The sequence below is a fragment of the Oculina patagonica genome, chromosome 12, assembly GCF_052425735.1.
Source record: "Oculina patagonica isolate OP01 chromosome 12, crgOcupat, whole genome shotgun sequence".
Classification (NCBI taxonomy): Eukaryota; Metazoa; Cnidaria; class Anthozoa; order Scleractinia; family Oculinidae; genus Oculina; species Oculina patagonica.
This window is the reverse complement of record NC_135769.1, coordinates 26,048,879-26,076,821: the sequence shown is the minus strand read 5'-3', so window position 1 is coordinate 26,076,821 and position 27,943 is coordinate 26,048,879. Positions and strand designations below refer to the sequence as shown.

Here is a 27,943-nt window from a genome sequence, read left to right as displayed (position 1 = left end):
ACATAGATAAATAGATAAATAACAGAGAATATAATATATAATTTTTAAAATATAAGAAATGTAAAATGTAAAATGCAATAAAAAAAATTAAAAAATTAAAAATTTATAGCGGCTTAGCAGCATTCTGATCAGGTGGATGAGTGTAGAAACCCAATGAAACACCCGCCATCGTTTTTTAATCATTATTTATTTAACATTTGTATTGTAAGTTGGCGGTTATTTTTAGTCTTAGCTCGTTATGAAAAAAACATTAGTGACCAACTTCTATTATGTCAGTTGGGGCTTGCTTAAAATAATTTATTCCCATCGGCGGAAAGCTCCAGTTAGGACAACTTTCAAAAATAAAAGCAGGAGAGCTGCGCAGCTGATTTCAGAACTACGCATAATGTACAGACATTACAAATAAAAGTAAGTTAGCCTGGAACTGTAAGTGCCTCACCGGCACTAAAAAATGAAATAAGATATATCCTTTTTAATTTTCTCAGGGCAGATATAATGAGAAACAAAAAATGGAGATCAAATATAAAGAACTAGAGTCTTGATAGATTAAGGGGTTTTAAGCAAAATAATACCGTAATTGTTAATCAGCACAGAGCCAGGCTTAGTAGGCCGTTAGTGTTTTCAAAGCATAATTAAAACGAGTCCCATATAAGTAAATTTACCATCTTTATTATTTACAAGAAAAGATTTCTTTGTCTTTTACAACAGAAGAACAGAATGGGCTATATTATTTTGGGAATTTGGTCTGGTAGTTAATAATAAATATATATAGTTTGGAAAACTCTAATTGGGAACACTTCAAATATAAATAATGCTAAGATAATCTTTAATCTACTTTTGTCCTGATTTAAGCAAAAAAGGCCCCCCGGAACTGTCAGTGGCCAGCAACTCTCTTAGCCCTTCCCTTTCAGTTTTTCAGTGGTGCATAAAGTAGCAAAAAAGGATCGTAGAGGAAAGTCTTATTCTAAATAGCTACTTTTTAAATCACTCATACATTATATAGACGCATGCACGTTGAAGTGCGCGCTAGCATTAGCACTATTACAGTAATTTATTTTTTAAGCTTTTTTATCTCCTTTTTAGTCATATGTACAATATTCTACTGAATAGCTAGTTTTTAAATCACCATATTTTCAGTATTAATTCAATTTTATTTTTGAGGCGCATTTGATCATATGCACATGCTAATTTGTACAGTACGGCTCAGTTTCTAGCGCTCTACTTGTAAATTATGACAAATGTGAAACTCTCCGCGTTTGGTTCATCAGTAAAAACAAACAAACCACAACTTTCACTTTAAAATGCACATAAATACTTTAAGCAAACGGAACGCGTCGTTCTGGTCTAGTAATAGCCTAATGTTGTCTTGTGACTTTTCTCTTCTCTTTGAAAAGTACTTTTCAGCCTATCGCCCTATGATGATTAAAGGCCCCTCTATTAGTGTCCGTGAAAAGTGGTGGATATTTACCCTCCCTTCGGTGTACTTAAGTCGAGAAAATACCACCCGGGGGACACTTATTCACTGCAAAATATTTTTGGTTGGGGGTGTGCCGCGGGGACTTACAAACACTTACGCTATACCAGACAAAGTTCAACTGCTTTTGCACCTCTACACTAGACGTGTAGAGGTTAACCCCCCCCTTTTTAAAACTTATCACTATTATTTTGTTTAAAGAAAAACCATTGGTCAACAACGTTACCACGATGATTTTATTTACGTGTTTGAAAGTCTCTATCTTTTCTAAGTTTCTATGCCTATTCTGAACTTAATCCTCCTTGCCAATGAACAGTTTCCTGGCAAATGATACAGTATTCTAGACCAAACTCTCTGGTTTCTATATCCTACCCCAGACTAAACTGCTTGAAAACCATACCCTTCACTGCGGCACATACCTATACCCTATAACAGTCAGATTTGGTATTGAAAGGGTGCGACTTTGGACGGTTCAAAACGGCAAAACTGTTTATTGAAATAACGAGCGCTTTCCATTTGTGTAACAAAAAAATACATAACATTTGCTTGATCATTTTGTGACAGGACGAATCAGTTAAAATTCTTCCATTACCGCAAGAAAATTTTCCAAAAATCTCCAGCTGACAAAGGCAGGGTCTTGTCATCACATGACCAGATTCCTCCGGTGAGTATCCAGTGATAAAGATGAGCAACAAATGCAGTGTGATCGTACATGCGTGTTTCACCTCGTTTGTTTATGTGTCCCCATTTCCCAACAAACTGTGATCCATCATTTCCCCACTTGCTACACTGCTGGGCCAAAAAAGAGTCATCATCTTCCATTCGAACAAACGAGTTGCACGAGGAAGGCATGGTATCTGTCTGACCGCTAAAGTACTGGACTACAGCTTCACCGGTGCTGTTGGCGACCGTGGTCACGTGGAACGTACGTCCCTGTTGTTTACTGCAGTGGAATCTCAGTTGAGTGAAAGGTAAGTGTGTTCTCAGCTCATTCATGGCGCTCGTTGAGATGCCAGTTCTGTTGTCGTGATAGTTGCTGATACCGCGGTATGATGTCTCAGCGGTCCAGACAGGGGGGTTACTGGGGTCGTCTATCACAAAGTTAGCGACAAGAAGCCAGCCACCTAGAAGAAAAATAAAACAACAACAAAAAAATATATAACGGCCTTATGAAGCACAATTTTGTCTGTTGTAATATGAACTTATGAGGACCCTTTTACGTGTTTAAAATAAACTTGTGGGGATCCCGCTGTAGAGTCCCTGACTTTTTTGTGGGCCGCCCCACCATTTGGCGAACATGTTGGTTCACTTATTTCGGAAATTGTGTTTATCATTGAGTTGAATTTAATCGAGCCTTAGAGCCACAAGCGAAAAATTTCGAGGTAGTACTTAGTGTCCCACTTTTTTGTACCCTGCATCTATCAAAAAAATAACTTTAACTTTTTCTCGTTGATAATACTGTGGTGTTAATTAAAAAATTATACTTAATCTTTGTGTAAGAATGAGATATGTACAGTGTATGTGCTTATAGCACCTTTAGTAAATTGTTCAGGGAACTGTTAACTTTTGTTTAATATTTCTTGGTTGTGACTTTTAAAAGATCAATCACCTCCGTCAGTTGTCATATCACAGTAGGCTTTAAAATGGTTTCCGTTGTTCTCGGGGTCGATCCAATACTCTCCATCCCCTCTCGAGTCTCCTGAGTCACGGATGTGCTTACAAGAAAGTCCAGGATTTGAGGGAAAATGTCCAAGTCTCGCTGGGGATATTAAAAACAAGAGATATGATTCGATATGGAATAAAACATTAAGTACAAAGCTTCCAAAACAGGACTTTGAAGGGTGCATTTTTCTTCTTCTGCTAAAATCTGAGACTTTAATAGCTTATATAAGTGAACATATAATTAATGAAAACAGGCGAAAAAAAGCAAATATACGCTGACCGGCTACTGATCCGTTTTAAAATATATACTCAACGTTCATAAAATTTAATCTGATTGCATAAATGTTAACAAATAAGTTTTTGAACTTGAAAAACGGACGCTGTCCTAAAGAAGCTCGGCAACTTTTGGGCAACTTTTCATATTTCGAGCAACGTTTTGTATTCTGAGCAATTTCTAGACCGAAGGTTTCCAAAGATTGTCGGACAGTTGTTGGAAGGCCGGGCAAATTTTCCGATGATAAACGAAGTTTTCTGAAGATTTTAGAGGAAGTTCTGAAGTTGTTTCAACTTTTGACTCATTCACCTTTAAAAATTCGTCAGCAAACACTTCGTCATCGGTATCATCTAGTAATTTTAAAAACAAATTTTGGCCTTTAAGTGCTATTTAGATATTCTGTTTAAGTAAAACTATATGAAAATATTAAGAGATTTTACCTTCAAAGGGAAACTAGCATAAATTTTTTAAAAAAATTGCAAGCAGTGTTTTGGAGTTTTTGAAGCAACGTTCACGCAACTGTTTGGATTTTGGAGCAACTTTTTAAGAAATAACAAGAAACTTTTTAGGAAATTTGAGCATCTTTGGGACAGGCCTAGGACTCACTGCCATTTTTCATGTGGCCACACATTTTTTCTTCGCTTCTCGCTCGATAAAATAACAGAAAGATATGGTGCGTATTTTCCATCATAAGACATTGCAGTCTCATCAGCCAATCAGCAGAATATTTGTGGTTCTGAGAAGCGTGGTGTTTACAGTCTTTACATCGTCCTAAGTGAAATGCATTATTAGAAATTTGGTATTTCACTCGTACTTACGTATTTGGCAACTCTTGCCTTTGTATCCAGGGTGACATTGGCAATCTTCTTTAGCATTGCAGTTATTTGGAACACAAGAAACCTAACGAGAAAAGAGCGAGGTATTACGTACGATTTTATCAATGTATGGTATATGGAGGGGGGGGGGGGGGGGCAGTTAAATGTCTTATTTCCCTACATTTTACTCATTTTTTCTAAATATAAAATATCTCAATAGTTTAAAATAGTTATAAAAAGTTGTATTACTGATTTGAGTTGATTATTAATTACAAAATGCTAAAATCCAACATGGCAGACCATTTCTCTTTGTAATTTCATTATTGCCTGAATTGTTTTCCATCTTGAAGCATTATTTTAAAAGGTACCTAAGAGTCATAGTCAAGTTACCTTGATTTTGGGGGTATTTAATGAAATAAATTCATTTCAAAATTGCGAATCCAAAAAGGTGGCTATTTTCATATTTAAGACGTCATAATAACGTCATTGTTGTCGCTAATAACATAAGAAACAAAAAAACTTCTCAGCATTGTTGCTGTGAAGAGTTTGTGATTTTCAATGCGACTGTGATGAGAATTTAATAAATGTTATCTCAGCCAATAAAATCATCATATGACGTCATAATGACGTCATTCTACGTCAAAATAACACCAAAGCAAGTGTAGTTACTCGAATTACTGTTTTTCCAACCTGTGTTCATTTTGTGTCAAAAGGAAAAATTGTTTTAAAGGCGGAGGGAAGGGAAAACTTCTCACTTATAATCAATAAAGGAAATAATAATAATAAAAGGATAGGACAGTACCGGAACTAAGCCATAATAATTGAATCCCTGCCTTTGTTTAAAATCTTCCGGTTTCGAAGTTCGTGATTGGTTGTTTAACTCGCACTGCTGGTAGGCACTGCTCCCGTTGGTCTGAATGTTGTATGATTGGCAGGTGCCATTTCCCATGCATCTTGTAGCACACTCATATGCATCAGAAACGTGAAACGTGTGGAATATATGATCAAACAAGGCATAATCTGCAAGAAAGAACCGCAAAGTAAAGCTAATGAAGCATCATTGTTTAAACGGTGACTAAATAAATATGTCACCTGTCTGTGGTTGGCCGTTTAACATAAATTTCTTAGCTGTAGCCTGGAGCTGTGCACGTACGTTTGGTAGTAAAAAGGACAAAACAAAATAAGGTTCTTTGCGTTTAATACCAAATGACACCATCAAACAAGCAGCCGCCTTTTCTGTGCAAGTATTACTATCAAGCTAAAACGAAACGTTTCTAACATGCTGGTAAGAAACTTTTGGTTGTTTGTTCTTATGGATGGTTTTGCTTCATCCCACAAATATCAGGGTACTGAGACCAGAAGAAAAGTGGGAAGAATTTTTCAAGCAATCGTGAATATTGAATATAAATGCAGTGCTGATGCTCCTAATCGATTAAGGGGGGAGACTTTTCAATTTCAAAATTTTAATTTCCATAAGATAAGCAATCAATAAGAAAATAAAGTTTGACAAAGATACCAGTGCATGTTCTATTTCATTGGAATGACCCCCTCCTAAAATACCCCTTCCGGACTCTGATCATGAGATGTCGAACTTTTGTGTCTCACCTTCATAGCTCTCAAACACACTTGCACAGTTTTCCGAATACTGTGATGCAGGGGTAAGGAGGCAGGATCTCATGAACAGTAAGAAGAACGGGATGTAAATGCTTAGAAACATCGTTGAAAATGCCCTGCGAAATAAAAACGGATAAAATGTGCCGTTAGGACAATACAAAAACATTTTTAATCAAACGTGGGTAGTACTTACTCTCAAGTCAAGAATACCAACTCATATTCAAATTGCCTCTAATAATGTTTCATTTCAAATGTACTGGAAAGAAACTAGATGCAGTAAGTTTCTATCTGGCTCAAGTACATTACCTTGTGACTTTAAAGCAGTCGTTTCTTCTGAATTAAAAATTTAAACCCCTCCTAATGTCATAGACCTCCACAATAAATTATTTAACACTTGCATGGTAAGTTGACGGTCATTTTTATTATTGTTACAATGTATGAAGCAACGTAATTAAAGCGACCAGCTTTTATCATGTCAGTGGGTGTTTGCTTAAAAGAGTTTATTCTCATCGGCGGCCAGCTCCAGTTAAGGCCACTATCAAAAAATAGCAAGAGAGCTACGCAGCATTTCAGAAATACGCATAGTGTACAAAGATTACAAAAAGCTATCCTGGAACTGACACGTTCGCTGCCTTGCCGGCGTCTACAAAAAAATAATATATACATTTTTTAATTTTCTCAGGATAGATAATGAAAACAAAAAAAGGAGGTAACATATAAAGAACTAGAATATTGATAAGTTTAGAAAATAGACAAAACTATAATTTTTAATCAGCACGGAGCCAGGCTTAATGAACCGTTAATGTCTTCAGAAGTTTAGAAAAGAAAGGATTACTTAGTCGTTTATTAAATAAACCTGAGAGTAGAACAGAATAGCCGATCGATGTTATTTTAAGTATTGGTCTGATAGTCATGAATTTTTATTTGCTATTTTTTACTTTAATTTTGAAAAAAAAAGAATGTACTTAGTTGTTTGAAATGATTTATCTTTTCACCAAAAAATCAATCACCATAACATAAATAGTCTGTTTTCTTATATTTTTTCTCGCGCCCTGGGTGGTATAAAATTTCCAAAGGAAAAAAAAAAAAGCTCAATTGAAGTGACAAATGTTTATATTTTGGAAAACTCTAATTGGGGGCACTTCAAATAAAAATAATACTAAGATGAACTCCTTATTTACAAATATTAAAACTGGTCAAAATTTACAAGTAGAACTGAAGCATAACAACTTTTACTGTAACTTGGAAGAGCGTGTTGGGTTTCCTCCTACAATATGCACCTGCTTCGCTTTATTATCTGAGCAGTAAAGTTGTCACATTTCTAAACTTGTTACGTTATTGGTAAGAAAAGACGCACTGCCATTTATAATATTTTCATTATAAGTAAGTAGCCTTTAATGAACGTCTTTCATGCGTGAACGCGCGCAGGTACATTATTATCACATGGTTTTGCGGGATTTGCGGGGATTCTGTACAGTGGCCAAGTTTGTTTATTAATGATTCAAAGTGTTTACAGTTAACGGGATTATTGATTAGGGCTTTTATAACTAATCGTTAAAAAAAGACAGGGAGACTGCCATCTCTGAACATGTTTACACTAGGTTTAACGACGGTTAAAGAATGAAATCAGAATTATCGTAGTTGGCTGCCATTCACTCACACAATTGTTTAATCGTTTGTAATATCGCTAAACAGTGCACAAAGTTACAACATTTTATAAATATATATTTGACAGTGATGAAATGCTGCATGGTAATTAAACATTTTCTTCCCTTCTCGCAATCTGTAATAGAAAATAAATAACGAAGTCTCTCTTTACTAAGCAAATTGTCAATGAAAAAAAAAATCTAATTTTCTGAAACGTTTTTACTAACCGATAATTTTATTTGGCAAGAGACACGTGAAACGAAAGTGAAAAGCAGGTGCACATGATCTAAGTTAATTGATTGTATATAACTTTGAAGTTATGCTAATGCTTTTTTGCTGTTTAAATTGGCGGCCACATCAACAGATGTAAAGGTCGATGACTATTTACTCGTGTCTGTTTAACATAAGCTCCTAGCATAGACGAAGGACAGCCTTTTCCTAATTCGGTACGGCGGTTTTTTTTTACCCTTATCAACTGTAAGCTGATAGGCTACAATGCTGTGGCATTAGTTAACGAACACTGGAGATAAAGGTTAATGGGAGACGAAAGCATGCAGACACAATACATTACAAAATTTCTGTTACCATCGATACGTTCAAGTGTGAAAACAATAAATATTCAGATATAACGACTTCAAAACAACTTTGTATTAGAATATTCATATTGTAGCAGGTTGTCTTGAAGGGTGTAAACATAATAAAGAATTGCGCGCTAGCGGGTGGCCGTTCGTTAGACCAGTCCCTTTTTCAACATATAGTGAATGGTGTGCGCCGGCTGAACTCTATTTTAGAAAAAAAAAAAATTTTCGATTTTTTTTCCCGGATTGATGGATTTTTTTAAAATTAAAATTTTTAGACCGGCCCCTCTTTTAAGGCTATTGGTACCGTAGGGTGTAAATGGTGTCAACTGTATTTAGTGTCAAGGCTCAATGGTTTTCTATCTATCGTGACCGTATACACCTAATTGAAGAAAACGTTGACCTTCTGAAAAGCATAAAACATGAACGATATGACCCAATGGTGTTCTGGGTTAAGCCTTGGTATGCTTAGTACACGTGATGTTCCTTTGTTGATAATCATGGTATTTCATTTCTTTGAGAGTTATAAGAGCATGATTTATGCAACTTGTCCTATTATCATGTTTACTCTGTCACAGACGACAATTTTATTCCGGCGATTTCCCAGTAAACATTTGGGTCGAGTCGTTCATGGTTTATGCATTTTTTGGGTCACCGATTCTTTAATCAGGTGTAAATGGCCATTTATTTTCTTTACGGAAATAAAAAGTTTACATGAAGATATGTTATTCACCAACGTTCGCTATAACCCTACGAAATCTTTCCCAAAACTCGACAACTGAACGCCGCCATCTTGGAGCTGGTAATGTATGCGTGACGTCAAGAGCTCAGCCTGAAGTTTGGCGGGAAAAGTTTTAAGAGGGCGTCTTTCTTAGAAACACCCACTCAATTTCGCGTAAAAATAAAACTCTGTGAACTGAAACTCTGTGAACTGAAAGACGTTACCGAGGTAAGAACTAAAACAGATTTGGTTTGATTTGAAATGATATTCTGGCCGCGTTAGGAGCCATAAAATATTTTCCCTTGTCAGCCCCCGTCACAACGTCTCGAAAATTGAAAAATAGGCACTTTTCGTAACACTGTAAAATATTTCTTTCGCATCATCTAGCCGCAAATTTTATATCAACTTGCTCATAAACCTTTCTAGTTTTCCAAGAAAGTCACAATTTGCCTCTCAATTCTCCTAAAAAGACAAAATGGAGCGTAATATGACCACTACTAATCGCCTTCGAGCGAAGGCTGTAAATTGGCTTCGATTTAGAGGCTATTTTTTAAATTTTGGGACCAACCTAATACTTCTAGCCTATACAGCCGACTAGAGTAGTCGTTAATCTGCAAATATGTGCAAATCCCATGTACGTTTTCAATATTTCAAAAGTTGTGACCGTTTTTATCAGCACATGTACCAGCATTTTCGATTTTTTCGCCTATATTGAAATCGAACTCTCTCGAGCAGATTTTGACACACATGCAGCCTACCTGCTTCTCATCTCGGTTTATGTCCAACGTTAGACGGTTAACAATCCTCAGATTGCTAAATCCCATAATAACTCCAGCAAATTGGTAGGTATTGCCTTTAAAACTTGAGCACCACGGCATCTATCGAGTCCCTTGTTGGCGAGCGAAAGCCTGAATCCAAGGCTACATTTCGCACTAAATAGCCCATTGAACACCGTTTCAGAGCCGTTTTTCTTCAAGAATCAATCAAAAGACACTCCGAGACTGGTATTCAGAGAACATAGCCGCGATTTGAGGTCTGAATTCCGAAGAAACATCACCATTTACAGCGTACATCTCGACAATATCGATACTGTGTGATGCTGCTTCCGCAGAGGTCCGCATAAATGGGGAGACCGCTGATCGCTTGTGCCAACAAGGCAATGTCACTATAATTTTTTTAAATCAAAATTTGGAAAGCATGCGCAATTTCGAGTTTTAAATAAATCAATCCTATAAATAAATATATTTTAAAAACGAGGCCTCGAGCCAAACGGCCCATACTGTCACAGCTTATCCCGGTTTCGATAGCATTAAGCGGCTAAGAATTTTTCTACTCCCTCCTAGATGGAATGCTAGTCCATCGCAGTTCCCCCCCCCCCTCCAGAATTACACCCGGGTGGGTAGAGGCGCTATGAGAGAAAATTGACTTGCTAAAGAACACAATACAGCAACCCTGGCCAGGGATCGAACCGCGGACAGTTCGATCTGGAGTCCGGCCGACTGTAAGATATAGCATTTTGAATTTCGGAGTTCACGCCACACAAGACCTAAGATGGCCGCCAGAAGGCTGTCACGTTTTCCTAAAAAAAAATCCTCATCTTGCCATTTTTAATACTCTGAACACTTGAGCGTTGAGGTTTTGCGGGAAGAGTTTATTTGAATGTTTACTTTTTCGTGAGGGTGATCGGATTTGTAGCAGAATTTAATGCCAGATCACATGTCTGTGCTCTTCAAATTTGCGTGAAACAATTTGACGGATAACTAGAGTACAGAATAATGTACAGATCTGAGACTTGGACAAGTAACGGTAGTTTATATAGTTTTCTACAACCTGTAATATTTTTTGTTTACTTAATAGTTTTGGTTTTATTTTTGGCGGCGTGACAGTGAAAACCACTTATAGGATGTAGTATCAGTTAGCCTGCCTGCCTTTTGATGAGAGGGATGAGAGGACTTAACGTTATAAAAGCACAGCTATGTCAAGGCATGGAGCCAAGACTACTCAACGACTGTCTGTTACTGTTACGGGATGTTTAACATGGTTTAGTCAGAAACACATTTACATTCACGAATCATATCCGTCCCCTTATCTATCAGAAGTTGCTTTTTTTCTTTTGATTTTACATGAATCTCAAAGTGGCTACAGATGGCTTTCAGCATGACCACATTAAATTTTGAAGCGTGTTGCTGTGGTAACGTTCACAGAGGTCATACGTGTCGTAGCAGATGGGATGCGAGACGTTGATTTCTCTATTAACCTCGTCTACCAGAACTTGTCTGTCGGAATTTTCCTGGAGGCATTGGACATCTTCCTCGTCATCGGGTGACATTCCGACCACACCCTGATCCTTGCGACGTTTTGCTGCTAGTCGGGAGAAAAAGCGCTGGATTTGGCTCTTCGTCAGCCACTCTGTTTTCTTCATTTTTGGCATTTCGCATGTCTACTGCAACTTGGGAAGGGCATAGGCGTACGGGCAGTTTTTGCCAGGGGGGGGGGGGGGGGGGGGCGGTGAGACATTTGCCCAAAAAAATTCTCGCAAGTTGCATGCCCAAATTTTTACGAAACAGTCGAGAAGAAACGAGGTTCATACGAAGCACTAACATAGGCTTTCAAATGAAGTGAAAAATTCTTATATAAGAATCTATCATATGAGCTCATACAGCACGTTAAAAGAAAAAGCTGTCTCTACCATTTCGACGGCCGAAGATATCAACCATACAATCCATGTCATTGTTGACTACAGAGTTGGAACATGCCCATTAAATGCTAATAAGTGCGATGGCAAGTAATAATTTAGGCCAAGTAAAAAAAAAACAAATGTTTCTCGTCCCGATTTCTATAAAAAAAGAGAGCGGCCGGGCGCATTTTTTTATATTTTAATTATTTATTATTTTGTTGCATTCCATACCTGTGTTGTTCGAATATGTGAATATTGATGTAGAAGTAGCAAACTTGATTTAAGTGTCAATCGCTCTAGCGCTTTAAACACCTATTGGTGACACTAATGTTTTTTCCTCCATCGTCAAATTCTCCAGGCCAGGAGCGAACTTCCAAAATAAATCCTGCAAGGTAATTGACCTATCCAGTACGGACCTAGTGTAACAAGGATTTAAAGTTTTGGGCCTTAGTTTGTATTAAACGCAGACAAAAGCCATGTCTTACTCCGTACAAAGTGAAAGTAAACATTGTTGGTTTTTGTTCGTTCTAACTTTTCCAAAAATAAAAAAGAGAGGCGGCCCCAAAAAATGGAGCGGGCGGGGACGAGAAACACTTGTTTTGTTTTTGTTTTTTAATTGGCCATACTGACACGTTGTCGCCTCATCACATGCTGCGGAGGTAAGTTTTCAATCTGCGCAACGCACTGAATGATCGTTCTGCAGAACACGATGTAGCAAGTATCACTCACGGATATGAAGAACGTAAGGAAACTCCTAAAACTTATCAAATAGATCATTCTCTTGCATTTCTGAAACAGACATGTAGCCTAATCCGCGCACACGACGAAAACTCGCGCACATTTTCTGCGCGGCTTCCAGAATGTCTCCGTCGATTTTATAAAATTTAGTAACGGAGAGAAGCTTTCTATATCAGGTGTTTAACTGTGACAGATATTTGCAGTACAGTGCCCAACAGTAAAAAAATTACAAATATGTATATCAACAAATGATCCCCTTAAAATAGAAAATATCTATCTCTACGAAAAAAAAAAAAACTTCTTTAAAAACTGGCTTTTGCCCAAATTTCTCTTGCTGCCCAAAAAATCTGAGTTGCCCAAAATTTGAGGAGGCTGCAGCCCCCCCCCCCCCTGCCCCCCCGGCCTGTACGCCTATGGGGAAGGGTCCGCCTTTCGCCAAGTTCTTTCTTCTAGTGTAAACCGTGCCGTAAGGTATTCTTTAACCTTCTGCGAAATTCTTAAGTTGCTCCTCGGTTTGCTTAGGGCCCATCCTGTTTGTATAGGATTGATTTATTTAAAACTCGAAATTGCGCATGGTTTCCAAATTTTGATTTAAAAAAAATTATAGTGACATTGCCTTGTTGGCACAAGCGATCAGCGGTCTCCCCATTTATGCGGACCTCTGCGGAAGCAGCATCACACAGTATCGATATTGTCGAGATGTACGCTGTAAATGGTGATGTTTCTTCGGAATTCAGACCTCAAATCGCGGCTATGTTCTCTGAATACCAGTCTCGGAGTGTCTTTTGATTGATTCTTGAAGAAAAACGGCTCTGAAACGGTGTTCAATGGGCTATTTAGTGCGAAATGTAGCCTTGGATTCAGGCTTTCGCTCGCCAACAAGGGACTCGATAGATGCCGTGGTGCTCAAGTTTTGAAGGCAATACCTACCAATTTGCTGGAGTTATTATGGGATTTAGCAATCTGAGGATTTTTAACCGTCTAACGTTGGACATAAACCGAAATGAGAAGCAGGTAGGCTGCATGTGTGTCAAAATCTGCTCGAGAGAGTTCGATTTCAATATAAGCGAAAAATTCGAAAATGCTGGCACATGTGCTGATAAAAACGGTCACAACTTTTGAAATATTGAAAACGTACATGGGATTTTGCACATATTTGCAGATTAACGACTACTCTAGTCGGCTGTATAGGCTAGAAGTATTAGGTTGGTCCCAAAATTTAAAAAATAGCCTCTAAATCGAAGCCAATTTACAGTCTTCGCTTAAAGGCGATTAGTAGTGGTCATATTACGCTCCATTTTGCCTTTTCAGGAGAATTGAGAGGCAAATTGTGACTTTCTTGGAAAACTAGAAAGGTTTATGAGCAAGTTGATATAAAATTTGCGGCTAGATGATGCGAAAGAAATATTTTACAGTGTTACGAAAAGTGCCTATTTTTCAATTTTCGAGACGTTGTGACGGGGGCTGACAAGGGAAAATATTTTATGGCTTCTAACGCGGCCAGAATATCATTTCAAATCAAACCAAATCTGTTTCAGTTCTTACCTCGGTAAAGTCTTTCAGTTGACAGAGTTTCAGGCAAAATTATTTTTACGCGAAATTGTGTGGGTGTTTCTAAGAAATACGCCCTCTTAATAGTCAAAACTCCTTGTGGGAGTTGTATTTCTTGGAGCTCTTGAGCAAAATGGAGATGCACAAACAGGCATTTTGACAAACAAAGGCCACTACGAAGAAACAAGGAGTTTCGAGTCTTTAAATTTTCCCACCAAACTTCAGGCTGAGCTCTTTGACGTCACGCTTACATTATCAGCTCCAAGATGGCGGCGTTCAGTTGTCGAGTTTTGGGAAAGATTTCGTAGGGTTATAGCGTACGTTGGAGGCTGAAATTTTGGAAAAAAATATATCTTTGTGTAAACTTTTTATTGGCGTAAAGAAAATAAATGGCCATTCTGGAGTGAACTTCTCCTTTAAAGGTAGTCCGAAGTGTCAGCCGTTTTCTCGGATGGTTTTGGAGATCTTCTGTAAGGCAATTAGCAAAATATATGAGATATCAGTGTAACGTTTAACTCAATTAAACATCGTCTAGCTCTTAAAAACCTTAGATCTCGAGATCGTCCTTGTTTATCAATCTTATAGCTCCTGCGAGCCACATGCGCTCTGCCTTTAGTATCAGGTACTCCTGACGTCGTCCCAGGCTTTTGCTCTCCCCCTTTGCAAGGGCAGCCGTTAGCTCAGTTATTTAATACTTTTTACCATTTGCAATTACTGGGGGGATTTAAAAGGAATAAAAAAATGTTTCGAAATAAGCTACAGCAGCGTTGATCGTAATACGTACTTCATTTACTGGTTTGGAATTAATCTTTAAAAACCTCATAATGAATCAAATTCATTTCAATTTTTGGAAAGAGAGTGGAAGAGGAGGCTTATATTATTATGATAATCGAATGTACTTTTTTTACTCTACAGGGAGATGGGCCAATCACCGGGGGGGGGGGGGGGGGCATATAAGCGGAATTTTACAGTAATCAACTCTGGCAGGAGCCCATGACTCTGACAAACATGCCATCTTTATGAAGTTTACTTCGCTTTCAAGAGGGGAGCTCGCATGGTTCCTAATGTATTTGCTACTACCGACAATGTATAGCTAGTCCTGGTTTAAAGGGTCAGTAAACAGCTCGCGCACGGTTGTCACATGAATGGCTCGCTACACTTAAAACAATAAAAAACAACAGAAACAATGCCATGCCCCTAGTCCCCAAATTACAAGCTAACGAGAGCTGCTGCACTACTGGGCTTTAACATGTCTTTAATCAAAGCTCAAGTGCAATTTGTATACATTCTGACATTACATGTTTTATAATTAACAATTAGACTACGAGCCCGAGTTTTCTATGAGCAAATAGAAAACGAGGGCGAGTAGTCTAATTGTGTTAGTAGAAACTCTAAAGGATTGCAGTCCAAAACCTACAATATTGTGCACTTTGAAGACAAAAATCAAGAAAATTTACCGCTTTAAGAGCTACGCGCGCGCGACTGTTTTCTATTTTAACAATAGAGTGTTTCTGTCGAGGAACTATCGGCTGATAGTTGCCCCGCGGAAATTTGATGTTCTTAAAACAAATATTAGCCCGAGAAGCGAAGCTTCGAGGGCAAATATGCTAGTTTTAAGAACATCAAATTTCCAAGGGGCAACTATCAGACCGATAGTTTCGAGACAGAAACACTCTATTGTCTTTATTGTTCACCACTAAATTTTCTTCCGCGCGCACATACAAAAACAAGCATCGTGAATTATTTTTACTTTTGAGGATAAAAAACTCAATTGAAAGCCGAAATTTAACAAACGAAACAAAACCAGACGAGAAACCCACTAAATGCAGTGAATTTGGTTGGGTTTTTTTGTCTGCAGGCAGCTTGTTTACGAAAAACGGTCACGGGCGGGCATTATCGATCCGGGCATTTTTTACGGGAGGGCACTATGGGCTGATAGTGCCCTACGGCGGACGGGCACTATCGCGTCACGTGTTCAATTTAAACCAATCAGAATCGGAGAAAATTTAGTGGTGAACTATAACGGCGAATAGAAAACAGTGGGAGAACCAATCAGATTCGCGGATTTCCAATAGAACACAGCTGAGTTTCTACTAACAGGTTTTATTATCCTTTTTGAAATATGTATGTGCATTATGTATGTGCTACAATCTTTAAATGTTATCGTAGAGAACTACGAAACTTGTGTATTGGCGGTTGTAGTCATGAAACAAACAAAATGATATTTTGGGGCCATGCCGTGAAAGGCTTCTCTTGGATCCTTTCTGGACTGGTTGAATTTATCCTTCCTGGTAACTGGTGTTTTTCCTGGTTTGTGAGACCACAGCCCGTCGCTATCTAAGCGGTACATGTGGAAATCAAGTCCAACTAAAGAAAAGAGTAGACATTGTCGTCTTAGTACCAGTTAAGTACCCTTTATTTTAATTCAGTGGGTTGTTTTGTCTTTTTGCATCACGTCAATAAGTTACGTCTTCGTGATCGCCCATTTGTTTTGCTTTTTTTCGATTGTCAATGGATTGTCGATAGACTGTATACATCGAAAGTATTGATTTAAGTGCACAATTTCCTCGGGGTCTCTTCCTTTGCGTTAAAAGAGGAACGATGGCCAGTGCATCATTGACTTCATTAACTTTTAGTCTGTAATAACTCTGTATGGCCGTGGGCAGGATTTTACATAGGTGGTTGCGAGTGCCAGAGGCGTGATAATCTACGGAGGAGGTCCAGGGGTACTCTTTCCAGGGAAATTTAACATTTCCTGCACTCGAGCTGTCAATCTAGACACCATTCCCGGATTGGGAAAACCTTTGAGGCCCGTGGAGGAGAGAAGGGGAGTTGCATGGGTTGTCGCGAGCGCCAGAGTCGTGAGCATCTATGGAGGAGGTCCGGGGGTATTCTTTCCCGGGAAATAAAAAGAAAAAGAAGTCAACATTTCCTGCACTCGGAGTGTCAACTTAGCCATCACTCTCGGATTAAGAAGACCTAGCTTTGTGACCCGTGGAGGCGAGAAGGGGATTTGCGGACGCACTCTTTGCACACCATTACCTACCGCCCTGGTCTGGCAGTGTTAAATAGTACTTACACTCTGGCGGAGAAACCATAAGTGCTACCACATGCCCTGCATTCTTGTGTGCTGGTGGGATGACGAAGGTCCCGTCGATTTCCGGAACATACTCTTCCTTCAGAGTCACCAACCCATCACTTTCTGCTGCTTGCTGTACCTGCAGGTCATAAAAGGGACGTGGTAATGGGTTGCCAATTCTGTCACCAGGCTGTGCACAGGTATCTGTTTGTTGGTTGGTTTCGTAGTTGTAGCAGTTGTTTAACTTCACTTTGTTTGCCGCATTCCATGGTGCTGGATTAAAGTCAGGAGCTTCGCGTTTCTTTCTTCTCTTAACAGGTGCCTCGCCTTTTTCTATTTCTTTCGAGGGAAGACCTTTAATGTGATACAAGCTCTTATCTTTCGGCATGGCCTGGAGTAGTAATTTCTGCAATTCAACGGTGTTAGGACCTAAAATCAGATCCGGTTTGCTCATCAATGCTGATCCAACGAGGAAGCCTTTGTAGCCAAGTCTGGCCGGCATGTTCTCCTCACTGTAAGTCAAGCGTTTCTTCCTTGCTGCATCAAGTCGTCCTCGTATATTTTGATACAGTTGGTTATTGGGAAGGAGGTCGACCCACTCGGGATCAAGAAGACCGGAAAATATTGCCAAAGTTATCTTTAAGGCCTCTGGAAGACAAATAACAGCCAGAGTTATTTTTTACAATTCAGAAAAGTGAGCCTTTTGCTATAGTTGCTATAGTTATAATTATATAAAAGTCGTCCGTCCACATTTTCTTAGAAAAACACGCTCTAGTAGATGTTACTTCTATTTGTTGAGCTTTAATCTACAATTCTTGACAAAAGTCTCGAGATATTTAACTGTTTCGGCGAAAAAAGGCATTGTCTTTATTAATCCTCCCCTCCTCACATCCAGTGCAATTTTTCTATTCAACCAACCCAGCGACAATATTTCGACATTGTCTTTTTTGGGGGAGGGGGGGGGGGGGGGGAGGGGGTTCGGAAAATTGAACAATAACTTCCCAACTCGAAAGGGTTTGTCACCGGGCACTATTACGTTAAGTGGCACAAAGACTGTCTTGGACTGTATGTAGTCTTCTTTATTTTTGGTAACTAGAGGTGTTTCACTGCTGCTGACTAAAGAGTATGGGAAATTTAAGTTACCTGAAGGGATCTTTTGCTTTCCAGCGGCCGTGACAACGCTCTCATTTTTTCCATATCCTTTGATTTGAAATAAAAAAGCAATGCTTAATGAATATGCCAAATATATAAAACATCTGCGTAGCGTCTTGTCCTATGTGATAGGAAAGTAAAATTGTTTTTGACGTTTACCAAGATACTTGTAGTCTTGTACCCGACTCAAAAGCGTCATAAAAGAAGTTATATTTTGTATCGCATAGTCAAACCTATTGCTCGAGACTTGACAATTAAAATATTTACTTTATATAGCGGAAATGTTGTTTCGTTGCAAGTTAATCAGGTTTGCTTCAGTCAAAACATGCACAGTCATGCCTTAGATTTAAAACTTGCCTTTCTTTCTTAGCTTTGAAACAACTTTTGAAGTCAAGAAGATAAAAATGTTTTTTTTCGCTTGAAATAAAGCGTCCCAGAGTGTTAGTCTACATTGAGTACTGTTATACACTTTCGGCAAAATTGATAGTCGGAGATTGAGAATGAAAATGGAAGTAGGTTCCCAATCGAGCAGAGAGCTAGATTAGGGATGCCATTCTATCGCAGCATTTTTCTTCTTGAAACATTTTGCCAGAATGCTGACTTCGTAGTCCACCGCACCTCAAGTTAATGATGTTCAACGTTAACATTAAAAATGTGATCATTGTACTTAACTCACCTAAGATTCCATCCATAAGACACAAGAAGGCAACCAAGTATGTCGTGTAGGCCAGCATATTCCTGTTGCAAGAAAACAAATCAAATTTTTGTTTGTACAACGAATTGAGCTACAAAGGTTTATCAACTTTCTAAACAGATACATTTTGTGCAACGGATCGTACAATAAAGCTGACGATTAAGGGAACCGTGTCATGGATTTTACCCAAGTTTAGACATAAGAAGATCGCCACCAAATTGAGTGAAATATAAAATGTAACCACTAAAAACATTTAACTTACAATAACAGAGCAAATGCAAAAGAAAGTACGGATGGAAAAAAAAAATTGAACAAGACAAAAACAGATTGCGATTTGGGTTTTTGAAGAACTGTTAGGGTGAATCGTTTTCAAAGTTAATCTCGGTGGGTTTGTAACTTTAAATTATAACGCCCGGGAGGCATGCTTGTTACTAATGAAGTTATGGCTTTGTCATTTAGACCCATATAAGTAATTTCTTCGCTAAAGTTGAGCTTAGCGAGTATTTGTTGTGGTGAAACAGTCCCTTTTTATAGTAAATTTTCTGTCAAAAGCAAAGAACCATAGCATTTTTAAACTTGTGTCACCAGTCCCACCTGCCACATCGAATTTTGTGAGCTCCTGCTGTTACCAAAACTACAATCATATAGTTCAAGAACTATCTGTTAATTTAAAAATATCCTCGCCCATCACTTCTATTTTAAATTAAGACCAGCACTTTTAACTGACCCTTCACGGAATATTACGGTTGTTAATAAACAGGATGTAGTTGGTGTTATGGGTCTCAGTAGAAATGCTTGTCAAGCATTCGACATAAGCATTTGGATGAAGAAAAAAATATAGCCTTCCGGCAAACTTCTGTAGATACATGTCTGAATAAAAAAGGAAAAAGAAAAACGAGCGACTGATCACTGTAAACAAACAAGAAGGGGGTTGATGCCATACCTCTCGATGTTTTTGAAATAATGAAAATGTGACTTACTCTACGATGCTGTACATCTTGTGTTTCAGATGTTCACTCATTCCCTGCAAAAAACTTTCATTTGTCAACTATGTGGTCAACCCTTTTGTCCACGAATTTTGAAACCCATGGGAGGCCATGGGATCGATTCCCGTCGGGGACTCAGAATTTTTCTTTGTCCCATGCTCGTGTCATTGTCGAAAAATTCATCTTCATTACCTATAATATATTTTGCCTTTTTTATTTTTCCATTTTCTTGAATGAAATTGTACAATTCGTGTAATTTTACTTTCAATCAGCAGTTTGGCTTGATTTTGTATTATTTTCCGTTTTTTCTGACTTTCTTAGAAAATATATAGTGAAATCCAAGATGGCGGATCTAATAACGTCATAGCATGACGTTTATCGATCATATCCTCCAGTAAGGGAAATCCTACGCCACCCAAGAAAAATCGAATGACATTTCACTAACTGCGTTCTCATATTTCACGCTTTTTTTCAATCAGGGAATTTAGCCTTTTTTAGATTTAACGGTTAACTAAAAAGAGTCGTTTTAGTTGCGGTGTGTCGAACGGTCTCCATGGTAGGGAAGGAAATCAATTTTCAAATTTTTACCTCCAGGAAACAGGTCTCAGCTTGTGTCCCAAAAGATAGGATTTATCGACATTTATATCGTTGTTCGTATAGCCGAAGATTAACCAGGCAATTGCAGGGATTTGTTTTCCTCAAAAGAGGGTTGTTTGCCTTCTTCTCTTATGACTTTTTTTATTAACCTCTAATGATATCTGAGAAAGGCACTTCTGGCCTTATACTGAAAACCTCTTTTTTTATATTTCACAAAGTTTAAATTGAATTTATTAACAACAACAACAAGCTTTATTTGCATGACTACGTAGAAGTTTGGTAGTATTGCGAAAGCTACTTGAATTTAATTACATATAATTTCATTAACTAGGATAATTAGTTACTGAGTTGGAAATAACATAACATAACAAATGAAAATAATAATATTAATAATAACAATAATCTAAGAAAGAATTACTAACAATAATTGTTCATTTAACTATTCGAAGTGGTGATCATTGTAACGAGATTGTCTCTCAATTCAAAGCATGCTGAGATAAATGAGATCAGCTTAATGTTTACAAAGTAGTCAGTGGAATTCATAAGATGTGATAATAGGGTTTCGCGTGGTAGTAATCGTAGTAATGGAAGTTTGGATTCTATTTTAGAGAAGAATATGTCTCGTATCTGAGTATAAGCTGGGCAATCTAACAAAAAGTGAGTTTCATCTTCAATTTTGTTACAATTGCAGAAGTTGCATATTCTTTCATTGCGAGGTGTATTGTCGTATCTACCTGTTTCAATCCTAAGTTTGTGACAGCTTATTCTCAGTTTTACTAATGTTTTCCTTAAAGGGTTCTTTCTTGCTAAATCTAAGTAGGTAGAAGGGCTATAATTTGTTTTAATAGTGCTATAAAAATTAAGTTTTTGCGAGTTTTGTAAGGTCTGATTCCAATGTGAAATATACTTCTGTTTCATGATATTGATATACTGGTTAATTTTACTATTATTTAATGAACTATAGTTAAAGGAGAAGTTCACTCCAGAATGGCCGTTTATTTTCTTTACGCCAATAAAAAGTTTATACAAAAATATGTTATTCACCAAAATTTCAGCTTCCAACGAGCGCTAAAACCCTACGAAATCTTTCTCTAAATTAGCCCAAAATTCGACAACTGAACGCCGCCATCTTGGAGCTGTTAATGTATGCGTGACGTCAAAGAGCTCAGCCTGAAGTTTGAATACTCAAAACTCCTTGTTTTGTTTTGTTTGTCAAAATGCCTGTTTGTACAGCTCCATGTTTCTCAAACAGAGCTCCAAGAGATACAAAAAACCTTTCACCGTCTTTCAATATCTAAAAGAAAAAATGCTCACGAATGGATTATAAGAATGGGCAGAAACGAAAAATTCCTGGCAAAGCGGACATAAATATTTGTGTGTTCCGAAAACGATACGGAAGACTGCTTCGAAGAAGATCACAGATACAGTCTCCTGAGTGAAAATATCCACCAAAAAAGAAAAAGGCAGACGCAATACCAACCAATGTTACGATTATGCTATTTCACTTTTTTACTTTATTTCAGGGAGAATTTTTAATCAACCAGAGAAACTCTCTGTTGTTGTTGTTGACTTCGTCGTATTTTCTCGATTAAACGCGGGTCCCCGATTAAACGCCGGCTTCGTATAAACGCCGGGTCAAAACTGCTAACTTTTAAATAAACCCTGGGGGCGTTTGATCGAGGTCCCGGCGATTATTTGTGGTCAAGCAAACACGTAAATATATTCTTTTCAGTAGCACTGCTACGACAAACTGGTACGGTCTGCTACTTTGGCAATTTTTTATAATGTTCAAGGAAACGTCCGGCGTAAAATAACTAGGATGGATGCTGTAAACAAAACGAAACAGCAATGTTCGCGTTCATGTCGTCATGACTGACGCGAACAGTGGAGGAGGACGTTTATTACCGCGAAGGACATTGGCGACATTGCCGTTTATGGACTTATTGGTTGTTTATGTTCTGTTTGTCACAAATCTTGATTGCAACATGCACGTACCGTATGCAATACTGCAACATTGGTAACATGATCATCCTCGGAGACCCAGAGACAGATTGTCGAGCGGGACGACGAGAAAAATCGAGGGTCTCGAAGGATAGGTAATAATAGATCAACCTGAAAAAGTTGCAGAAAATTGCACTTCAATAATGAACTCGATCGGACCCCGATTTAACGCCGGAACACACAAATATTTGTGTCCGCTTTTGAGCAATTGTTCTTTAAATATTGAAAGACGGTGAAAACGGAAATACCTCTTTTTGTATTTCTTGGAGCTCTGTTTAAGCAAAATGGAGCTGCACAAACAGGCATTTTGACAAACAAAAGCCACTACAAAGAAACAAGGAGTTTGAAGTAATTAAAATTTTCCCGCTCAACTTCAGGCTGAGCTCTTTGACGTCACGCATACATTAACAGCTTCAAGATGGCGGCGTTCAGTTGTCGAGTTTTGGGCTACTTCAGAAAAGGATTTCGTAGGGTTTAAGCGCTCGTTAGAAGCTGAAATTTTGGTGAATAACATATCTTTGCATAAACTTTTTATTGGCGTAAAAAAAATTACTGGCCATTCTGGAGTGAACTTCTCCTTTAAAGTCATTAAAATTATAGTATTCGTTTATTTTCATGACTCTAGAGTAAAAACTATTTTTTCCGTTATCATAAAGATCAATCGATATTTTTAAGGCTTGTCTGACTATAGAGTTTTCATCCTTTTGGTGTAAGTAACTTAGATAACTTAGTATCTTCTTATTTATATCAATGATCAGAGGGAATTTACCAAGTTCGGCTCTGCATGCAATATTGGATGTCTTGTTATGTACTTCTAAGTATCGTTTACAAAACTGTAAGTGAGTTTTCTCAATCGGGGAAAGGTCCCACGATTTAAAGTCTGATTTCACAAAGGCACCCCAAACTTTACTGTTGTAGGTTATTTGTACTCAACTTCTTGTATATAGCAGGAGTTTATATAGTGTTTTATCCGCCGTATACGTGTCGTTATTTTTGATTTGTAAAAAATAGTATTGTTTACGGGGTATTTCGCTGACCAGTAGGCCAGTGTATTCCTGTTCCAATAAAATAGAACATTTTCTAACTGTATAAATTGCCTTACCATGAGGCTGTTTAAGAAAAGTGCAAGTAATATTGCCAGTAGCAAATATTTTAAAACCGGCTCTCACTTTACAGTAAAATTGCCAACTTTTCACTTCTGTTTTTGACATGGCCATTCACAGCATAAAATGAATGAATACGTTTAGAAGGTTTGTATCCGCAAAAGTAAATAAGTTGTTTTTAGCATTAATTTTATGATAACTTACCGTGTTTGAAATTGGTACAGCTTCTGTCTCTGGTATATCGCTAGAACGCTTGATAACGGAAGGTCTTCAACTAAATGATCTGATTTGTTTAAACACATTTAAGAGTTTAAGGACAGTGGTTTATTTATTATTGATAAAGAGAAAAGAAGTGACGCAAGAATAAGAAAATGAGCCCTTTCGGCTATTGTTTAGGACAAAAACAAAAATGCTTTTACAAAATGACAGCAATGGACTACATATATTTAATTGTTTCCCATTCCTTCGCTTTCACGTACCATAATTTCTTTTAACTACCCTTCATTCCGTTCGTTTCACATTTCACTATAGGCTTCTTACTTTACGAACAAACAATTGAAGCGTTGAGGAGTTGTAAGATGCTTCTGAATGACTAATGGATGCTCTTACGCACTGAATTGTATTGGAGAAAGGTCTAATAACTATTTTGTTGAATTTTAAGTGAAGTTAAGTGATTTTAAGTGAAGTTATAAACTTTGAGTTGAACGTTTTGAGGACGTAAACTGAAACCATTATGAAGGAGGCAACGATGAACGGCAATGGCATACCGTAAAGTATAATAATGGTCTTCTTTTAACTAACCTCATTTTTGTTTACCAAATAACAAAGCCAAAAGGGAGTGACGTGACAGAAGGTGTAAAAAGATGAGGAATCATGTAAATGTATAACAATAAAATAAAGAAACAGAACATCTGAAGCCTTCGCTTTTCAACCACATATTATGTTACAAAGAAGAAATAAAACTTTTAAACTGATTTGTTTGGTAAGCTTATCCAGCCCAAGATTTAATTCTTTCACCATGACTGCCGTCAAGATCCGTTTGCTGAAGGAAATACTTGACATGACTACTTAGCAAATTTTAATGCGAATTGGCTTTGTTATCGGAGAAGGCGCTAATGGCTTTTCGCGGAACGATCGGGGGGTCAGTCAATGAAATAATCCACTAAGTGCTATATGACAACTCAGGCACAAACGTTTTTTTTCTACTAATCATACTCTCGATTTCATTCTCATTTTTACCAACCTTATTTAGTGAAAAAGGCTCGAGTGGTCTACTAGCACTTTGACTAACTGACTGCTATTATGTAATCGGTTAATAAACCAAACCACGGCAGATCGATTACCAAAGGATGAAAGTACAGTAATTCAAATGAAAAGCTAAGAGACGTGGTCATTATTTCTTTTAGTTATCGCTTGCCTCTTTACACTCGTTAAGGCAAATAACGGAAATAGCAAAAAAACAAAAACAAAAACAAAAAAGCATCAAAACAACTGGCGCCTGAAATGCATATCGCTAACCCTTCCAAGCAAAATACTAGCACCTGGGGCACTTGCATACTAGCCATGGATAAAAAGGTAAAGGTAAAGTTTGCTTCGAGCCTAGTGGCTCATACAGGCCTAAGCTTATCCCAGTTTCCGTAGCATTAAGCGACTGAGAGTATTGCTACTCCACCTGGATGGGGGGCTAGTCCATCGCAGGGTTACCCCCCAGCAGTAAATTTGCCGGTACCCATTTATACACCTGGGTGGAGAGAGGCACTGTGAGATTAAAGTGTCTTGCCCAAGAACACAACGCAGCGCCCCGGCCAGGCCTCGAACCCGGGCCGTTCTACTTGGAGGCGAGCGCTCTAACCATTAGGCTACCGCGCCTCCCACACTAGCCATGGATAGTGAAGGAAAATTGTGTCAAATTTACGTAAACAAATTTTGTTGTTTTATGGAGAATCAATCAAGCCTTTTGTTAAACAACAACAAAAATACAAAAACATGTTCCTTCAATTTACAATAATTCTGATAAAAAAAATAGCAATACCATAGCTGGGAAAATTTCACCTCAAATAACTAGTTCTAGCTTTTCCGCATCAAGAAATTATTCATTTTTCAGCATTCAAGGATTATATCTTCTGTCTGTTTCTTTGTGGAAACTTTAATTCATTCTCCTGAAAACAGTTTTAATCTATTTGTTGTTCAACTATAATGGTTTCATGTTCCATCATTTTAGGAAAAATGGCTGTTTCCTTTCCTTCATGGACATGAAAATTATCTAACACAGCTCGTTAAAATACTATAATTACAGAAAAGGATAAGCCTACCGATGTCACTGCTATGTTAAAAGCTACTCTACAATCCGAGGGTAAATAAAGTATTCACTGCATTGAGTGGCATATTTAGGTATGAACTATTAGTTACGCGCTTTTTCCTACTTAAAATAGAAATTGTGTCGACCGTCATGTTTTTTTTCCTGTCAGCAGGTGTAGCCTATTGTTTTGTCCACTGCATCCGCTATCTTTTGTAGAGACATTAATTGGAAACAGCTTTGTAGCATTTTTTGTATCTGAGTCTTTCCTTTGCCCAAGAATGGCTGAATTAAGGTTAAATCCTAGTTTTACATTTCACTGATAGATATATTAATTCATATACTGACGAAGCCTGACTCTACACCACAGATTGTTACCGTATTGAGAACACACTAATGGCTTTTTCACTAAGGACGTTCTCAAATTTCACAGGATTTTCATTCAGGGGAAACAGGTTGCATCTTTTTGTCGTTCAACCGTTGAATAGAAATTTCGAAGAGCCGTTAGTCGGCCAATTCTTTCAGTGGGAAAAGAAAGCAATGTTTCGTTTTTTATTTCCTGCCGGGAAAGAAGTAGGTTTTTCCCCAAAAGTGAAGAAAAGAGGAATCTACTAATTTTCTAAAACGGGTCTAGGTAATTGTCCTTCTGATAAAACTTTCAGCTATACATGCAAAGGTGAAATGAGTTCTAAGGAAAGCAACTGAGCCAGCAAGACCTTAACTGGGCCTTAATCTAGAATTTTTTAATTCGAACATCCTGACAGTATATTGGAAACATTTAGAATGTTAGAATGTTAGTTGTCCAGTATTCGAGAGTTGATTGGCCATGTTATATTAGCAACGGATACAAAATGCCTATTGTTCTTTAAAAACCTTCTCTAATGGTTCCTTTTTTAGATATGACCTGGAGACCAATGCACTGGTAATAATACCTTTTTCGCATACTTTACAATTCCCTAACGTTCACAAATTTTTCCACATACAGTATAAACAATGACATACTAGTATCAAGTCTGCAACTGACTCAGCTCCGTCGGTCAATAAATCAAAGAACAGAGTGAATCGCAGGACCAAACCTGGAATACTGTCCTTTAATTCTTGGGAACAGTAAGCTTGTCTTTTTATTGGCGAGTGACAAAAACCACAAATAAAAGTCATTTTACGACAAGTTAACAGGCTGTTATATTGGCGCTCTTGCCAGCAAAATAGGTACCTGTCAAAAGTGAAGGGTCGCAATTGCGTAAAATACCTCGTGTGTTTCTATCACAAGCAATATACGGGATCCAGTTAAGTCGTTTTTCATTAACGAAGACTCCAATTTTATATGGAGAATAATAATTGATTTTCTGTTTATCAGCTTGTTATATTTTTGCTCTTTTTCATAACATTCGAGGATCCTTCTGGGTAACGAATGTAACTTTTTTAGTCTTTCAGATAAAAACGATGAGCTCAAATAATTGTCGTTTTCGCAAGGTCTGGTCACCTGCTGTCGGAAGGGAGGTAGTTGTGTCTTAAAGACTTTTTCCCATTATTTGAATATCGTTGTTCTCCCTAAATGTTTCTGCAATCATATGGAAAACTGCTCGGGAATTTGTTTATCTCAAAACAAAGAAAGGTTATCTAGTAGTACCTATAGTTTTTCTTGTGACCTGTCTGATTTATCATCAATGGTATCCAAGAAGGCACTAATGGCTCTCTCACTGAAAAGGTTCTTATATTTTACAGCAAATCGAATAGAAACATGACTACCCCAGAAATTAGCCTGCGAGCAGGCTCTCTATTCGGGGGCAACGTGAATATATGATTATTCATCGAGCGCCGAAGGCGCGATCCCGCGAGTGCCGAAGGCGCGATTGCGTGGGCGAAGCGAGACCCCGGGCTCGCTTCGCTCGCCGACTCGCGCCTTCGGCACTCGCGGATCGCGCCTTTGGCGCTCGAAGAGTTCAATATTCACGTTGCCCCCGATAGAGAGCCTGCTCGCAGGCTACCCAGAAATTAAATTTGTGATTTACCACCAATGCTGGTAGCTCTCGTTCTATAGTGCCTCTCTCCACTTGGGTGGGGAGGCCTTATGAATACCTTGCCTATGAACCCAACGGAGTGACCCAGGCCTTGGCTCGAGCCCGGACCGCTAGAAGCGGAGCGCATCGCGATGACCATTACGCGACCGCGCATCGCACCTGGAGGTATTGAACAAAAATTGTGTCAAACAATTGTTAAGTTCACCTTTACTAGCATAAAATCATGTCAAATTAAGCTAATTATATACTTGCAGCTGAAATAG

The 27,943-nt window shown here is 38.1% G+C and overlaps 2 protein-coding genes across 2 annotated transcripts; both read right to left on the bottom strand.

Annotated features, from left to right (window-relative positions):
* Window positions 1-1,946: 1,946 nt before the first annotated feature.
* LOC144633903 (uncharacterized) lies at window positions 1,947-5,951 on the bottom strand. The gene is made up of 5 exons (XM_078492831.1): window positions 5,831-5,951; window positions 5,028-5,245; window positions 4,229-4,310; window positions 3,084-3,233; window positions 1,947-2,598 (listed from the first exon to the last, which is right to left on the bottom strand). The coding sequence occupies exons 1-5, from the start codon at window positions 5,940-5,942 to the stop codon at window positions 2,063-2,065; spliced, it is 1,098 nt and encodes a 365-aa protein (XP_078348957.1). The 5' UTR covers window positions 5,943-5,951; the 3' UTR covers window positions 1,947-2,062.
* A 9,739-nt stretch (window positions 5,952-15,690) lies between these two features.
* LOC144633914 (uncharacterized) lies at window positions 15,691-18,726 on the bottom strand. Its single transcript, XM_078492843.1, has 4 exons — window positions 18,659-18,726; window positions 17,974-18,030; window positions 16,831-17,478; window positions 15,691-16,118 (listed from the first exon to the last, which is right to left on the bottom strand). The coding sequence occupies exons 1-4, from the start codon at window positions 18,714-18,716 to the stop codon at window positions 15,925-15,927; spliced, it is 957 nt and encodes a 318-aa protein (XP_078348969.1). The 5' UTR covers window positions 18,717-18,726; the 3' UTR covers window positions 15,691-15,924.
* Window positions 18,727-27,943: the final 9,217 nt, after the last annotated feature.